The following is a 19,023-nucleotide window of genomic DNA, read 5'->3' on the forward strand; positions in this document are numbered from 1 at the left end:
TAATTCAAATATTAAGGTGTATTCATTTAACATTTACTAAGTGTTACGGATACAGCCCTGTTAGAACTTTCTAACAATATGATAGGTATTATCATCAGTTTTACAGAAGATGAAACTGAAGATGGCAGAGTCAAGTGACATATCTAAGTCGCATAACAAGGACGTTGCAAAGAGGAAACCAAGTAAGTTTTCTCTAGTACTTCTCCTATAAACTCCCTCAATATTCAAAGTACTTTTTTACTTTTAATTCATTTATTTTTAGAGAGGGGAAGGGAGAAAGAGAGGGGGAGAAACATCAATGTGTGGTTGCTTCTCATGCACGCCCCCACAGGAGATCTGGCCTGCAACCCAGGCATGTGCCCTGGACTGGGAGTTGAACCAGCGACCCTTTGGTTCGCAAGCCCATGCTCAAGCCACTGAGCCACACCAGACAGGGCTTAAAGTACTTTCAAGGAATGATATAAATCCAAAACAGGTAAGAATTCTATATTTGCATATAAAAATATTGTGCATGAATTTGCTATAAGCCATTTAATTTGCATAATAGAACACAGGTAGAGTACTAGGTAAACAAACCACTTAATTCAATATTCACAAGAATTAATTTTCTAAGTTTAGGAAGTTAATATTGTCTGAAAATCTCAAGTTGTTCAAGTAGGTCTTTCATCTACAAGGAAAAATTATGAGTAATAGTAATACTCAATTTACACACACACACACAGACACACGTCTGGGGTAAATCTAGCTTTATAAATGCCCACTTGGCTTATTTTTGTTATCTTTTAAAAATAATTATAGGTATGGTTATTTGAATATTTCATAATGTCCACGATTTTATCTTCATACTTAAAAACAATCCATGAAGTATGTAGAACAATTTTCATTCATACTTCAAAGTTGTGAAAGCCAAAATGCAGGATAAAGGTTCTTTAAAATGATATAATTTGGAAGAAATAAATTTTTAATCAAACTATTTAATTATAACTCATCCATTAATAGACTGCATTTCCATAAAGTAAGTACAACAAAGCTCCAATAATACTGGTATTGTAAGACCAAAATTCCATATTCATATCAAAGTCTAATCCTATTACTGGATTTTTAAAAAATATTTAACACATGGTAAACAAGAACCCAAGCAAAAATGGCTTTATTATAAAAGGTTCTAGTAAACTACAAAGCATACAAAAAAAAAAAAAATGGGGCATGCACTCTCTCTGAGGGTGCCCACACCTCTTCCCCTCTCCTTCCCCCAGGCAAGCCTTTTGCCTTTCTCCTAAGCTCCACGGACACCTTTTGCCTCTGTAACTTGTTTCCTGAGTCCTCACTGCCTGGCTGGCTCACTTCTTCCCTGGCTCACTTCTACCTCTATGACTTTCTAAGTAAACTTTTGCTCCTACTTTAAAATTTTTTTGAAGATTTTATTTATTTAATTTTAGAGAGAGGGGAAAGGAGGAAAAAAGAGAGGGAGAGAAAACATTAGCGTGTGGTTGCTCCTCACACGCTCCCTACTGGGGACCTGCCCTACCTGGGAATCGAACCAGTGACCCCTTGATTTGCAGGCTCGCAGGCCAGCACTCAATCCACTGAGACACACCAGCCAAGGCTGTATTTGAAGTCTGGGAAAAAACAAAACTGGTCAAACCAATTTCAACTAGGAAAGGAGCAAAGGGAAGTACTACCTACGTAAGATACAAAAAATTGTAAGGTGGGCAGAGCAAATTTTTGATTTTTTATTAAGGTTGGTGCTTGGAAAAAGGTTAACTAAATTGTGCTTTAAAAGCTCTTAAGATTTGCTGCAGTGAAGTAAAAGTTCACTAGAACAATCTCTACAATTAAAGAGTGAATTAGTGATAATTTACCTAAGGCTCAGACAGAAATTCATCCTTTCCACTATCAGTAATCTATATAAATTTACCATTAAAGTTAAGACTGCTTTTTTTGCTTCCACAATACTACTCATAAATAACTACGTCTTGTTAACAGAAAGATCAAGTCTTAAAAGCAATCTCTTTTTTTGTCTGGCTATTACCAAATACTTATGAAAGCAATAAAACTACGTTCATTAAAAAATTATGATACCGAATATTTCCGACTAGCCTTCCCTATTGAGGAAATCTCTGAGATTTTGCTGTTATTTCTCTTCTCTCCTGAAGAGAAAATGAACTGTTCTTGAAACTGTTCCCTTGTAATGACTTCTAGTATCACTCAAGAAATAGTACTTTCCCAAAAAGGGAGAATTGCTCTTTAATAATAAGAATTCTTTAGGAATATGATTAGGAGATTATTTTGCCTTTCTTTTAGTCTAACAAATGCACTTAAATAATTCAAATGTACTATAATGTCAATTTCTATGATGCTTTAGACATGTGGTAAACACATGAGAGATGTGCTACAAAACTTGAGCCAATAATGAGCCATAAAAGCCCAACCAAAACTATCAGACTGAATTATCATCACAAGTTTTAAATACACTTTTACATGAGCAGCAAAATTAAATCAACATTCTATTTGCTTCTCAAGATGAGCACAAAATAAAATTCAATAAATCTTTTCAGAATTTTACATGAACAATTATGCAGGAAGAACATATTTTGAAGAAATACTTAGTTCAAATTAAATGTTTCACTGTTAGTACACTTCATATTCTGAATCTAAGCTATGGTACATAACTTGTATGGTTTAAGAACTCTAGTTATCTTAAAATTCTTTACTCTTCCTCTCCTCACCGCACAAAGTGATGACAAATTATTGTTAAAGATAAATTTTTCATTTACTAGATGAAAAGACATTTGTACTTAAGAGAAATACTCCTGAGTCAATCTAATATCGCCATGGAAAGCCCTCAAATTACAAGTTAAGAAACATTTGTCCAGAGTACTTTAGTAGAGTTAAAACTCAAATCAACAAACCCTATGCATTATACACAAAAATACTATTACTGTCAAAACTGTTTTGTCAAGAATTTTACTGGAAGCATTTAAAAAACAAGAAATCATTAGACAATAAAAACAAACACTGTAACGCAGACAGTTCAGCACACAATATACTGTTTTGTATGTCCAATTAAGGTAACACTGTTACCCGAATTCCTTCCGATTACTTAATACCAGGCCTTGTTCAAACTACTTACTCCAAGGGGTCAGGGTGGGGTGGGAAGGGGGGGCGTGGAAATTTCTCCATCCTTTCACAGATGAGAATCAACACTTGGCTCTACTTTCTTCAAGTAGTAATACTACATTTGTATGCTATTCTGTAAGAAGCAAGTCATTTCCAATTACAAAGCACCACTGAGCATTTTATCCCATACAAAGAAATCCTGAAAATTTTACAACAGGATTCTGGAAAGGCACTTAAAGCTAACTAACTAAACAAGATCCACGATATTTAGGAGACTTCATTTTTATACCACAGGCTCCTTAATCATGTCCTTTTACACCATTTAATGTTTTAATCATATGTTTCCCAATAAATTAAATGCTGTTCAAATATAAATTAAGAAAGTTATGACAAGAAAGGTCAAGCCCACATTCTGACAAATGAGGCAGAGTAATTCCATCTCCAAAGTAAGTGAATGCCTCTAAGGAGGTACGAGAACAAGGAGGAAGAGAGGAAAGCAAGCATGGACCTGGGAAGGATTAGGCTCTTAAGGGAAAAAAAATGTTTCATTTTAGTTTTCATATTCAGAAAGTGTTAAAGGTATCTTTGCAAAAGTAAGCCAAGTAAATAGTTTCATATACATTTTGTAAAAGGTCACCTGTAAGTCTTAAGTGTTTTGTTTTTTTAACTCAAATAGTGAAGATGACAAAGACAAAGACATTACCATTAGTTCTGGCTATAAAATGACAACTTGTAACATTTCACTTCAGTTGTATGTTTTGGAATTAAGCAAAAGTGGGCAACAATCTTCAAGTTCAGCAGTTGTGTCTCAGAGAAAAGAGTCAAATTATAGATCTAAATGTCCAATAATCTAGACACTTTACTTACAATAAATTTGATATTAAAATCATTTACTTTTTTTAATGATTTTATTTATTTTTTAGAGAGAGGGGAATGGAAGGAGAAAGAGAGGGAGAGAAACATCAATGCGTGGTTGCCTCTCATACACCCCCTATTGGGGCACCTGGCCCACAACCCAGGTATGTGCCCTGACAGGGAATTGAACCCATGCCCTTTTGGTTCGCAGGCTGGCACTCAATCCAGAGACACACCAGCTAGGGCTAAAATATCATTTATAACATTAAACCATAACACTGCCAGTATGCTCAATTCTAGTAATTCAGTGATTCTAATACTTAGTAAGTTGTTTTCCCACTATTGCATCTGTGTTTTACAAAGTAATTTCATTAAGAAGGCAAGTAAAATAGTAATCATTTTCTCCCATCTTAACCAAAAAGCAAACCACAAACATCTTTAAAATGCTATTCTCCCCTAAGTAATCAATACTGAAAAATCATTCATTAAATAAATTCACCATTGAAAATCAACCTTCACCTTAAATCCCAATAGAAATGGCCTTATTATTGGAAAATATTCTATTTACTTCTCTCCACTCATACAATGAAACTAGAAATGTTATTAAGGTTGTGACTGGACTATGACTGTGAAGTTTTCCTATGACTGGGATATTGGATGGTTTGAAAAGGAATGTAAAACAGCCCTGCTGCTAGTCCAAAAAATGCTTTCTATGTGAATTAGAAAAGGCTGTCCTTTCCTCACGATACTTTATTGCCAACAGTCAGAAAACTGCGATAATTAGCAAAAATGTGATTGAAAGAATGTAAATGGCAACTTTGAGTTGGGCACAATTATGTCCAGAGTTCTCTCATAATTCCTTATTCTATTACCTTCTTTTCCTATTATGTCTTAATTAAATCCACAACATCAGAGAAGGTTCTCTTGAGGGGAAAAAAAAGGACCTCAACACAACTCCTTGTTTCTCAAAATGCCAGTTAAATGGATACATATGCCACTAACAATAATAATGATGATTCTGCAACTTCAATATTGATCTTCATTCTCTCATAAGGCTGTGTGATTTGTCTGATTCTGAGACTGTTAATATATGAGCCTTGCATTCTTTCGAATATAAAAGGTACTTGTAAAATGATACAATACAGAAAACTTAAAATTCACATTAAGAATATACATGGAATGCTGATTTATGCTGACAATACTAGTTAATGGTTGGAAAAGAAAATGACTAGACATCATCTTTCTAATTCTAAACTTTTCAAGTAAAGTATACGTATCAAACCATGGCAGCTTTCACAGAAAACCAGAGCTGAAAGGTGGAGCACTTTCAATATCCAAAAATGTACTAGCTGCATCAGAATATTATCATCCCAGAAGTCAAGGCCAATAATTGTTCTAACTGAGCAGAGATGAAGACATTAAGCCATACTATCAGCAGGCTACACTGCCAAATATTAAGTTATTTAAAATCTTTAAGGTTCCACAAATTCATGGTGAATAGAACATTTAAAATTCAAGAATTAAAATTTACAAAAATAAATACCACTCTGACACTCAACGGACATCTTCAGTTGAAGGCCTTTATCACAAATCTGAATCTTTATTGTTCTGAAATAAATGTAATAAACATAACTCAAAACAAAAACTCAATATTCAGTCTCAGAAGAGGTGTGGCACAAGGCCCATCACATGTAACAAGAAAATTTCCTTTAAAAAAATGGGAAAAAAAGTACTATGAGAAGTCTTTCATATGAATAAAAATGCACCCTTTGGATTTTTTTTCCTCATCTCATTTAACTCGTATACACATAGGAATCAAAAGGTTTGCATTTTCTCCACGATAGTTCTTGCTATGATGTTTGACGGACTTTTTGCCATTCAACAAATTCATCAAGAAGAACAGGCCCTAGAAATAAAGAAACAATTTTTGTTAGAATTCAGTGAACTCATCTCTCTATAAGACAAACTCCTCATAAGCTCTGTGATGATAATAAGGAACTGACCCTTCCCTTATTCAGGTGTTTTGCTTCCAGCCTCATCTTCAACTTAATGATGCTGTCCTAGCTTTTCTTCTCTTTTTTTTTTTGACATAAGGGATTTTTACACAGTGGGTATCTGCAGCAACTTCCCTGCCAAGTTTTAAGTGTTTCATGAATTCTCCAATAACTAAATCAATGTTAACCTCTCCCTTTTTCCAATTGCTCACAGAATTTGCCACTTAATTATTAAACAATATGAAAAGTGTTAAATGTGGTATTTCTATGTTACCTCACCAAGAAGTACATGAGCTTGTTTTAGGGGTAGCCATATTAAAGCCTTATATAGTTCCAGTTAAATCTGAACACAAAGCAAGTGACTAATAAATACCTGACCTAAGAGCTAAAGACATTTTTATAGTTCAGGGGGTTCAAACTCATTTACCTAAAGAAGTCAGCCAGGTAGGTGATTTAAATGACATCACTCTTTACTTTTTGTTTTTAATGTATTTGATTTTACTTTTATTGTTGACACTATTACAGATGCCCCCCATTTCTCCCCTCTTCACCCAGCACACCCTTCCAGGCTTCACCACATTACTGTCTGTGCCCATAGGCTATGCATATATGTTCTTTGGCTAATTTCTGCAGTTCCGCCCACCCCATCCTGCTGAGATGTCAGTCTGTTCCATGTATCCATGCCTCTGGTTTTATTTTGTTCGAAAACTCGTTATCACGAAGAAATATGACTGCCCTATTTTTCTTAAAATGAACAACCTTGTGGTAGTCTCTATTTTTCTCTTGCAATAATAAATGGCAACTGAAAAGTAACCTAGCTTTGCAATACCATCAAACTGGAAAACAAGTCCAACATAAGCCACTACTTGGCTCCAGCCACTAATTCCTATGAAAGAATACAGGTACAGTTTTGTCAGATTCTAGAAAAAGCTTTCCAGTTAATATAATAAGCTTTTTCAATTACAGGTGATGTTTTGCTTTCCTATTTTTTACGATCATGAATATACTTTCCTTCCATAGAAAAATGCCGGGAAAGGCAGAAATGAAGCAGAATTGTAGCTTCTAGATACAGAAACTATAATTTAAATTAAGCTTTATAATGCTGTTACTGAGAAATTAAAAATATTTCATGTATCAGCATAGATTTTATAATATTGCTCAATCTAAGCTCTCGCTTACCTTCTTACTCCTGCCTCCCCTACACTTCCCACATGATTAAATAATAAAAGTTTCTGTTACGAAGTTTAAATCCTTTATGGAATGCATATGCTCATTTAACAGTTTAAAAATTTTTATTTTCACAGGAAAACATACTTACAAGCACCGTCTTCATCATAGTTACTAAGATCGGCATGGACTGTTCTGCTGAATTCTAATACATTGTACCATTGATCTTTGTTCATAACACGATACTTTGATTGCTGAGGAAAATAATATAAATATTTGGATTACAGAACAAGCATTATTTATTAGGGCCTGACATCAATACATCTAGTTATATTTCGTAATTTGGTTGTCCCTAAAACATTTATTCCTCTTTTAAATTATTTGTGTATCTAAGAGAATCTCGAGGGGCATTTACATTTTAATGTCACCTATTTATTTTTTCCTTTATTTTTCTTTCATTTTTGAAGAACAACAAGAGCATCGGGGTACTAATGAACGTTTTACCTATGTATATACTTGGTAACCACATATCTTGAGATCAAGATATACACTATTTCCTACAACCAATAAATTCTCATTCTGTTGCTTCCCAGTAATTCATTTTTTTAAATGACATTTAGTGTTGAGACACATTTTGAAGCTGGCACCATTGGAGGCACTGGAAAGACTATAGGCATGGGTTCAAATCCCACTCTGCCCCTTAACTGAGTGACTTTAGGAAAGTTACTTAACAACAGAACCTATCTCCTCATTTGCTAATGGGGATTAAATGTAATTCAAAATGGTGCTCGAAAGATTTAAAAAGATAGTATGTCAAGCACCCTCCACTGGATAACAGGTGTCTGAAGATATTTAGTCCTCTTAGTTCGTTTTGGAAGTATTTTTATATTCAGTTATATTTATTTTTGCGAAAACTAGTAATAAGAGGAAGACTGATAACACCCATCAGAAACATCTACTTTATTAGGCTGAAAGAGTTAAGTGTAAATTAAACCCATTCACTGAAGACCTTCCCTACCATCGTCTCTTATCACAAGCTTTAAACAAAATACTCTGGAGAACTTGCTATGATAAACAATCAGCTTTATGAGAAGTTATTTTCAAAGCAAAAAGCAGAAGATCTAATTAAAAAAATGGTGAGAACTATATAAAAAAAACACAGAAACTAAAAAGGCACAATAACTGATAGGAAAACAAAGGAAGCAATGGGAAAAAAAGAGCAGTATCTTAAAACCACTGCTATAGTATATAAACCTTTTAAAAGAATAATTTCTTTGTAAGTTCAGTATATATTTTTAGTATGCAATATATTTAAGTACACCATTTGAGCCACTGTCATATTTGTGGGAATCGAAGATTAAAAGCTTTATTCAAATTCTTTACATTGAGCCTTAATGGAAAGTTCTATTGCTGTAACTGGTTCTTATGTGAATTTCAGCCTAAGACCCTGTGTAACAGAAAGAAACATGATTTAGAAACTTGAGATTTGTGCACTATCATTAATGTTCTCCTGCCGAAAGCCCCAAAATCTACTTTTGTGTGAAGACTACGTTAAAATTATTTCTTGAGTTTCTTTTTTAGTGGAGAGCAGGGGGGCATGCAAGGGATAGAATTAAAATAACTATGTACAGAATGTATTACAAAACATGAACTTGTGTCTAAATATGACAGCAGGTATATGTATATTTTAAAAGAAATTTTCTCCTAAAGCAGGTTTTTTTAAATGTGCAGTTTTAAAAATCTATTTGTTTTTTCCAAAGGTATATTGTCAATCAGATTAAATTTTAAAATAATATTTTCAAAATAAAAGAAAAACATACATACCTCCAGGTACTGGTAAAATACTGAAAACAGTGGCCATGTCCTCCCAAGCAGAAGCGCTAACATAGATTTAGCAGTATCAATATCAAGGCTTCTCTGATCTTTATCCTAAAATATAAGTAAAAACAATTTTCCTAAGTGTGGTCTCAAGATTAAAAAAATATTAAAATTACAAAACATGTATATTCCACTTACCCTTGCAAAATCAAAGGCATATCTGTAGATATTCTTAAATGAAGAAATATCATTCAAATGTGAGCGCAAAAAGTCAAATTTGTTCTGTAACTTTTCTGTGCAGTCACACCTTAAATTTAAAAATCAAACAGATTATATAATCAAGAAAATTAAATAAAAGCATTTTTAGAAAGTTTAAAGGAATTTGTTAAGGAAAAAACTGAGAGCAATATAAAGTCATTAATTTAGATTTAAGATTCTGATTCAAAATTCAATACAACAAACTTGTTGCCTTGTATCTACCAATGCAACAAAAAAGGGAAAACCTAGAAACCAATTAAAGTTCACTCCAATTTTTAAAAAAAAAATCAAAAAATTCTAATAAAATAAAAAATGTCTCAGAGTGAGATGCAGTAAAATGTGCTTTTACCACATAAAGTTAGCAAATGACAGAACAAATGAAATTACTCAGGCCTCTCACATTATTTCATTGGAAAGTCTTAGGCACCAGCTTGGTGAAAGATTAGCCATGAGTAGTTTTAAAAGTTTAAAATATTGCATAGAAGAAACTAATATATATTAGCGGTTCACTCATAAATGCCCATTCCTACATTTTTAGTGAAAAATTGAGGAAAATCAGTGGCAGCACCTGACCTCAATAAAATAAGGTGTATGTATATGCAAAAGAATGCAAATAAGTTATATGTTACTTCTAAAGACAAGACATTAAATATAAGAAGTGAAATAAATGGAATGCTCAAAAATCCTTACTGACTTTGACTCTCATTGGGTTGATATATTCCACTTACTTAACAAAAAGCAAGGCAGACAAAGCCTTTTGCAATTGGCCCAAATCTCCTGTTTTATCTCCTGCCAGGTCCCAATATCCTTATTGTGCTCTAGTTATATGTCACCATACCCAAATGCCACAACGATGCTTTAGTACATATTATTTTCCTCTACTTGAAATGCTGTTCCAATATTTTCACAAAATATTACTCATCAATACCTCACATTTTGCCATCTCTGTGAGACCATATGACTCCCTTCAAATTATTTGTGCCACCCACTGTGATCTAGTTATTTCACTCAAAACTGAATTTGAGTACTCATCACATTGTACAGATACCTAGCATTCTGTTTTAACTAACATTTTCATTATTCTAAATCAACAATGTGACATGTGGTAGTAACTCATTATTTTATTAAGGTGCAAATATTTTGATTAAATTCCTAATGTTGCTTAAATCTTGCATTCTTAAGCCAAATTTGATGGTGTTACCAGTTAACCCACTGCTAGATTTTTTGTTATGTTCCTATGTGACACTGGCTTGTAAATTTCATTGTATATATTCTTGATAGTTTTAGTAACAAATTTGTAACATAAGCCTCAGAAGAAATAAAATGAATATTACTACCTTTTCTTTTGAAAAAGTTTACTGACCACTTGAAATAGCATTTGTCTAAGCTCTAGTGAAAAACCAACTGGGCCTTTCACTGAGGGGGGGGGGAGACTTTTAACCAGTAAATCAGCCTTTTTAATGGTTATTGGCCCATTCAGATTTTCCAGTTATTTTCAATCACTTTTGGTCATGTTTGTACACTTTTCAGATAATTTGCTTGCTTCACACAATTTTATTTAATATATACTGTTAAAATTATTTATAATAACTTTTAATATGCATTGTATTTTTGCTTTTGCTTTTTCTTGACTATCATCAGAATTTCTTAATTCTCTCAATTTTAGCTTTGCTTTTAATTTTACTAATAAACATCTTTTTATCTTCTTTTGCCTTATTTCTTTGGGTTGATCTTCTTTATAACTTCTTCAATTAGATATTAGCTCATTCAGTTTCATAGTTTTTTTCCTCTAAAGTTAGCTTTTTTTCTCTAAGTATAAATTCAGCTTCAGCCACAGTTTTGATTAACTGTCACTACTTTGATTATTTACTTGTAAATGATGCTTTGCCAAGTGATTTCAAAGGAGTGGTAGCAGTAAGTCTTACTAGTATAGGTTTAAAAGAGAAGGAAGAAAGAGGAACTAGAGAAAATAAGTATAGACATGTGCTTCCAAGAAATTGGTCCTAAAAGGTGGCAGAGAAATGAGGAACTAACTGGAGTGGGATGAGAGGGGAGGGCGGTATGGCACAGAAGGTTAAAAAAAAATAGATAAAATAAATAACTTCTGCTTCCAGGATGATGATGTAAATGTATTTTTCCCTCTCCAGCCAATTCAACTAAAAGCCCTAGACATTATATATAAAACAGGCATAAGCAGATGTTTGAGAAGCAATACAATAGTGAGTTTCTTGGGTTTTCTTTCTTGCCTCCTCTATCCTAGCTAAAGGAGTCGGCAAACCAGAAATGCCAATGGGGCAGACAGAAAAATAAAACAAAGAAAAACCCACCAAAACAATCCCTCCATTGCCAGCAAAGACTGAATGGATACCTAAAAGGTCCACCATGAATAGGGATGCCCCCCTCTCAACTCCCGTAGTGTCAATGGAAACCACATGGGGAACACGAATTTATCTTCTCACCAGGTAGTAAGAAGCCGCCAATACTCCTCTGTCCTTCAGTAGTGTCAAAGGAGGACTTGTGAAGAGTCAGGGCTTTTACCCTACTTGTGTTAGTGAAGACTTCGTGGGGAACAAGAAGGTATATAGTGGGGATCTAGAACTCTCATGCCTGCCAACAATAATGAGGACCTCCCTCCTCAGATGTCAATGGATGAAGAGTAAGGAACTTCAATTTCTACCTGCAACTGAAAGTAATGTCGAAGTGGCATTATAGGAAGCTAATTAAAACAGTAGGTTTAGCCCTAACTGGTGTGGCTCAGTGGCTTTTATTGTGGCTTTTTTGGGGGTGAGGGGTGCGGGGGGGTTGAGCATCATTCCACAAACTGAAAGGTCTCCAGTTCAATTCCATCAGGGCACATGCCTGGGTTGGGGGCGAGCAAAAGGCAACAACCAATTATGTTTCTCTAGCATTTTAATGTTTCTCTCATTCTAAGGATAAATAATTTAAAAAAAAAAAAACAGTAGGTTTAAATAAGATCCAGAATTTCATTAATACTCAAAATTTCCAGGTTTCAATAATAAATAAAATCACTTGTCATATTAAGAGCCAAGATATTAGAGAGAATGCAAAAAAGACAATAAATGCAAACACAGAAATGACAAACATGTTTAGATTTGACACAGATTTTAAAGCAGTTATAAAAATGATTCAATAATCAATTATGAACACAATAAAAAAAATGAAGATAGAAAGTCTAAGGAAAAAAAATATAAAATGTAAAAAAGAACCAAATGGAAATTTGTGAATTGTAAAACACAGGACAGACTTAAGCCCTTTACAGTAAATGTCAGCAGCCTGAAGATTACCATTAGAAGACAGAAATGGACATTATATATATAAAGAAGACCCAACTATATGCAATCTAGAAAAAAGAAACTGATCTGAAGGCAGATTAAAAGTAAAAAAATGGAAAATGACATATTGTGGAAACAGTAAGAAAGGAGGAATGACTGTATTAGTATCAGCTAATGTAGAGTTCAAAGTAAAAAATTATCACAACAAGGAACATTACATGCTGATAAAAGAAAAACAAAGGTGAGTCCATCAAGATATCACAATCCGAAATATGTACACACCAAACAAGAACCACAAAATATGAGAAGAACTTTTAAGAACTGAAAGGAGAAATATAAACAGATCCACAATTATAGGGATTTCAATAACCTCTCTCTCAGCAACTGATAGAACTAGACAGAACATCAGCAAACATACAGAAGTAATCTGTAACAACATCAACCAACAAAATCTAATTGACAATAATAGAATACTTTACTTAATGACAGCAAAATACATATTCTTTTCCAGTGCCTTGGAATGTAAGAGAAGAGAGACCATATCCTGAGCCATAAAACAAATGTCAACAGATATGAAAGAATTGAAATAGCACAAAATATGTTCTCTGACCACAATTAAACGAAACTAGAAATTACAGAAAGATAACAGCAACATCTCTAAACACTTAGAAAATAAACAGCACAGTCCTAAATAATCCACAGAAGAGGGCATCTCTCAATGAAAAGCAAAAAATATGTTGAACTGAATGAAAGTGAAAACACAACATATCAAATTTTGTGAGACACAAAGCAGGGTTGAGATGGGTAGTACTAAATGCAAACATTAGAAAAGAGAAAAAAATCTTAATCAAAAATCAAAGTTCCCAACTTTAGAACCTAAGAAAAGAAGAGCAAAATAAACCTAAAGCGAGAAAGTAAAAAATTAAGAGCAGACAATGATGAAATGGAGAACAGGAAAACGAGAGAGAAAAATCAATGAAACAAAGAATTGATTTTTTGGAAAAGATCAATATAACTGACAAGTCCCTAGCAAGATGACAAAGAAAAAAAAAAAAAAAGACAAAAACTACCAACACAAATAAAACACGGAATATTATTACAGACTTACAGATGTCAAAAGAATATAAATTTGACAACATAGATGAAATGGACCAAGTCCTTAAAAAAAACAAAACTACCAAAACAGACACAATATGAAATAAATAAATCTCTTTTAGAAAATAAAAGAAAAAACTCCCCAATTCATTTTATAAAGCCAGCATTACCATGACACCAAAACCAGACAAAGACAGTATTAAAAAAAAAAAAATTCATCACAAGAAAAAAAAACGGTGTAACTATGTATGGTTATGGAAGTTCACTAGACCTATTGTGGTGATCATGCTGCAGTATATACAAGTATTCAATCATTACGGTGTATACCTGAAACTAATATAATGTCAGATGTCAATTATATCTAAATAAGTAAATTAACAAGAAAAAGAAAAAGAAAATTACAGACCAATATCCTTCCTGAATCCTTAACAAAATGCCAGCAAATACAATTCAGCTATATAAAAATAATTATACACCATGAAAAAGCGGGGTTTATTCCAGGTACACAAGACTGACTCAATATTCAAAAATCAATGTAATTACAATATTAACAAGATAATAAGGAAAAACTACATAGTTATATGATTTAATGCAAAAAAGCATTTAAAATATTTAACATTCATTTATGTTAAAACTCACAGAAAAGTAGAAATAGAAGATAATTCCCTCAACTTGATAAATAGCATCTATAAACAACCTACAGCTAACGTACTTGATGGTAAAAGACTGAATGTTTTCCCTCTAAACTGGGGAGCCAAAGAGGATGTTCACTCTCACCACACTATGCAACATAATGTGTAAGTTCTGGCCAATTCAACATGTGAAGGAAACAAAAGAAAAGACGATAAAGACTAAATAAATAAATAAATTTCTCCCTACTTCCCTATTTTATGGCATAACCGTATGACACGATTATCCAAGTAGGTAATCAACAAAATACACACATACACAAACCTTAGCAAAAGGTAAGTTCAGCAAGGTCACAGGATACAACACAAACATACAAATATCAATTGTACTTCTATATATTAGTAATGAACATGTAAATGCTGATTAAAAATATTTATAATACTAGTGGCTCAAAATACAAATATTTAGATGTACTTCTAACAAAACATGCACAGGAGTTGAATGCTCTAAACTACGTAAGACTGATGAAAGAAATCAAACACCTAAAAAAATGGAAACATATATCTTTCATGTATTGGAACTCAAATAGTAAAGATGTCAATTTTCCCCAAATTCATATGGAATTTAACCAAAATCTCAAAAAGGTGTTTTTTGGGTTTTTTTGTAGATATAAAGGAGCAGGTATAATTATAACAATTTTGAAAAATGATAAATTAGTATAAATAGTATTCACACAAATATACAATGGGGAAAAAGCAGTTTCCTCAATGAAAACTGAACAGACACACGCAAAAAATTAAAAGTGAACCGCTCCCTTACACCACATACAAAAATAAAATCCAAACAGATGAAAGATTTCAATGTAAGACCTGAAAAACCATTAAAACTCCTAGAAGAAAATGTAGGCACTACACTCTTTGACACTGGACTTAGCGATATATTTTTGGATGTCTCTCCAGGTAAGAGCAACAAGAGCAAAAATAAACAAATGAGACTACATCTAACTAAAAAGTTTTGCACAGAAAAGGAAATCAGCAACAAAACAAAAATACAACCTACTGAAAGGGAGATGATATTCACAAATGATATATCAAATAAGGGTTCATATCCAAAATATATAAAGACCTCAACTCACACAACTCAACATTTAAAAAAAAAAAAGTTAAAAATGGGCGGAGAACCTGAAGAGAGATTTTGCCAAAGACATACAAATAGCCAAAAGACATATGAAAAGATGTTAAATATAAACTAATTTTCAAGGAAATGCATATCCAAACCACAATGAGATATCACCTCACACATACAGAATGGTTATTATCGAAATGTCAACATGCACAGAGGACCTGAACAGACACTTCACCCAAGAGACACAAATGGCTAACAGAAAGAGATATGAAAAGATGCTTAACTTCACTAGCTATGAGAAAAATGTAAATCAACACTACAATGAGATACCACTTCACACCTGTTGGAATAGCTGTTATCAACAAAACATGTAATAAGTGTTGGAGAGGTTGTAAAGAAAGGAACTCACTACTGGTGGGGATGTAAACTCGTATAGCCACCATGGAAAACAGTACGGAGGTTCCTCAAAAAACGAAGAATAGAGTTACCATATGATCCAACAACCCCTCCTCTGATACACAAAAATCTGAAGACATTTATTCCAAAAGATATATGTATCCCTATCGTCATTGCAGCATTATTCACAGTGGCCAAGATGTGAGAATAACCTTAGTTTACTTCAACAGATGACTGGATAAAGAATATGTGTTACATACATACAAAGGAATACTAGTCAGCCATAAAAAAGATGAAATACTGCCATTTGAGACAACATGGAATGGATCTCAAGAATACTATGCTAAGTGAAATGAGCCAAGAACCGTATGATTTCACTCATAAGTGGCATATAAACTTGAAAGCAACAAATGATCAAACGACTAACAAAACAAACAAAAAGACAGGCAAAAGCACGGTGATTACCAGAGGGAAAGGGAATTGGAGGACAGGGGGTGTGGGAGGTAGCAAACGATAAAGGAGGTCAAACATACAGTGACAGAAGGAGATTGACTTTGGGTGGTAAACACACAATGCAAGATACAAATGATGTATCATATAATTGTACACTTGAAACCTATATAATTTTATTAACCAATGATAACCCCAGAAAGTTTAATAACAATTTTAAGTCAAAAAATAAATGTTGGTGAGGATGCTGAGAAAAGGGATGCCTTGTACACTGTTGGTAGGATTGTAAACTAGTGCAGCCACTATGGAAAACACTATGTAGATTCTTTAGAATATTAAAAATAGAATTACTGTATGACACAGCAATTCCACTTCTGGGTATTTATCCAAAGAAAATGAAAACACTGATTTATTTTAAAGATATACGTACCCCCATGTTCACTGCAGCATTATTTTCAACAGCCAAGATATAGAAGCAATCTATGTGTCCACTGATAATGCAATATTATTCAGCCATAAAAAGGAATGACATCTTGCCATTTGTGACAACATGGATGGACCAAGAGGGTATCATACTAAGTGAGATAAGTTAGTGAAAGACAAATACTACATGACTTCACTTATATGTGGAATCCAAACAAACAAAACAATGAACAAACAAAACCAAAACAGACTCATGGATACAGAGAACTGATGGTTGTCAGAGAAGAAGAAGGGGTGTGAAAAAAATGGAGGAGGATAAGAAGTACAAAATTTCAGTTATATAATGAATAAGTCATGGGAATGCAGTGCATACAGGGAATACACACACACACACACACAGCATAGGGAATACAATCAATGACATGGTTATACTTCTGTACAGTGACAGATGATTACTAGATTTATTGTGGTAATCACACTGTGAGGTGTATAAATGTTTAATCACTATGTCGTACACCTGAAACTAATAAAATAATGTACATTAATTATATTTTAATAGTAACAAAAATGATTTAGTAGCTACAGCAAAGCAGACTGTGATGTTGGTAGAAGGTGAGTACACAGATTAACAGAACAGAAAAGAGGACAAAGAAACAGGCCCACACAAATATGTCCAACTGACTTTGGACAGAGGTGCTAAAGCAATTCAGTGGAAGAGCTTTTCCACAAATGCTACTGGAGCAAGTGGATTATCCATACGCAAAGAAATAAACCAAAACTTGTTTCACGCCTTTTTAAAAAATTAACTCAAAATGCATCATTAATTTAAATATAAAATGTAAAAATATAAATCTCCTAAAAAAATAATCGTAAGAGAAAACTCTCAGGCACTAGGAAGAGGCAAAGAAATCTTAGACTGGACACCAAAAAACAGAATCCATAAAAGAAAAAACTGATAAATTAAACTTCACCAAAATTCAGAGGTACAAAGCACAAGCTACAGAGTAGGACAAATTATTTGCAAGACACATATTCAATGAAGAACTTATATCTTGCATACAGAGAAAACTTTCAAAGGTCATCAGTAAAAAAATTACCCACTGTCTCTTAGCCTCTCTTATTTTCCTCAAATACTGTCAGATACTGCAGGTCACTGATTCCTACTTCCTCTACACCTCCTTTATAATTCATTCATTGAATTTTAAATCTTTTATACTTTTTTCACTTTTAGAAATTTAATTATTTGATATCTAATCATCTGAAACCATTCCTCTTTTTCTTTAAACACACCGAATGTAGTTATTTTAACTGATATTGTGATCCCTCAAAATACTAGTCTTAAAGACTGATTCTGAAATTTAAGATTTGTTTCCCAATATGGTCAGTGACTTTTTTTTTTATTGCTAATTGCTAAGTAATGATCACTGAATCTATTTCTGCAGACATTGAGGCTTTTGTTCAAAATGCATTCTTATACAGAACTACTTCCATTATACATACAACTCTAAATTCTAAAATACATCTTTATTTGCATCATACAAATAATGAATTTCACCCCTAAGTCTGGGAGAGGAAAATCTTTTGACTAGGAATTCTCTCAAGAGGAAGCCCTTCACCTCCAACTGTATGCAGAACCACACCAAAGCATCAAATCTCTATCAATTAGGTAGGTTTTGCATTAATAATCTAATGTGGGAATTTTTATTCTGATTCTAACCCAACTCAGAATGTGCAATTTGTGTCCTGTTTTCAACATGCACAACAAAAAGTTCATAGCCAGACCCTGACTAGGAACAGGTATGTATCCTCAGGTAAATGCCAATCCCATAGATCTCTATGAAGTCACCACCTCTCATCATTTCTGGCCTGATTATTTTCCTTCATTTACAGTCAAGTCTAGGTATGCTTTTTAAAAGATGTTTTAATATTTTATACAACAATTAAGTGTTTTACACGAGATATGGTGTCTGCACATTTAGTCTGCTATACTGCCAAAAATGGAAATCAAAATTTGAGTAAGTTAAGTTTTGTGAGGGGCCTAGTTCTTTACATATTAATGAATGTGCAATGTGTTTCATGCAGAAACAAGAAAGATTCTTATTAGTTATTAAAAATTCATTACTATTTCAATAAGTGGCTTCTACTAGTGTAAAAATTCTTCATTAAGGGAAAAATAAAGCTTTAATGAAAGCTGCAATGCAGGCAGTTAACTTGTACCAGAAGGATATGCAAAAGAAACAAATTCGCAGGTTATATGCTACTACAACACTGTTTGAAAATCTGCATATGAAGTCTTCCAGATTTGCAGAGTTAACGGTTGCGAATTACATTTTAATCAACTAGTTACACTACTTCCTTCCTTCTCATGGTCTATCTTAAGTAGGAGAAATTTTCTTTTT

General features: G+C 33.3%; 1 protein-coding gene across 3 annotated transcripts in view; it reads right to left on the reverse strand.

Annotated features, from left to right (window-relative positions):
• Positions 1-4,120: 4,120 nt before the first annotated feature.
• DCUN1D5 (defective in cullin neddylation 1 domain containing 5) overlaps positions 4,121-19,023 on the reverse strand; it is a 69,869-nt gene continuing 54,966 nt past the window's right edge. For all 3 annotated transcript variants that reach the window (XM_054592497.1, XM_054592496.1, XM_054592498.1), the window contains 4 exons: positions 9,153-9,261; positions 8,961-9,065; positions 7,288-7,390; positions 4,121-5,881 (listed from right to left, as the gene is read on the reverse strand). In XM_054592497.1, the coding sequence (XP_054448472.1) occupies positions 5,826-5,881; positions 7,288-7,390; positions 8,961-9,065; positions 9,153-9,261 (373 nt within the window). In that variant the 3' untranslated portion in view covers positions 4,121-5,825. The remainder of the gene's footprint in view (positions 5,882-7,287; positions 7,391-8,960; positions 9,066-9,152; positions 9,262-19,023) is intronic.

The sequence above is a fragment of the Pteronotus mesoamericanus genome, unplaced genomic scaffold, assembly GCF_021234165.1.
Source record: "Pteronotus mesoamericanus isolate MK-2021 breed Mesoamerican mustached bat unplaced genomic scaffold, CSHL_Meso_final scaffold_36, whole genome shotgun sequence".
NCBI lineage: Eukaryota > Metazoa > Chordata > Mammalia > Chiroptera > Mormoopidae > Pteronotus > Pteronotus mesoamericanus.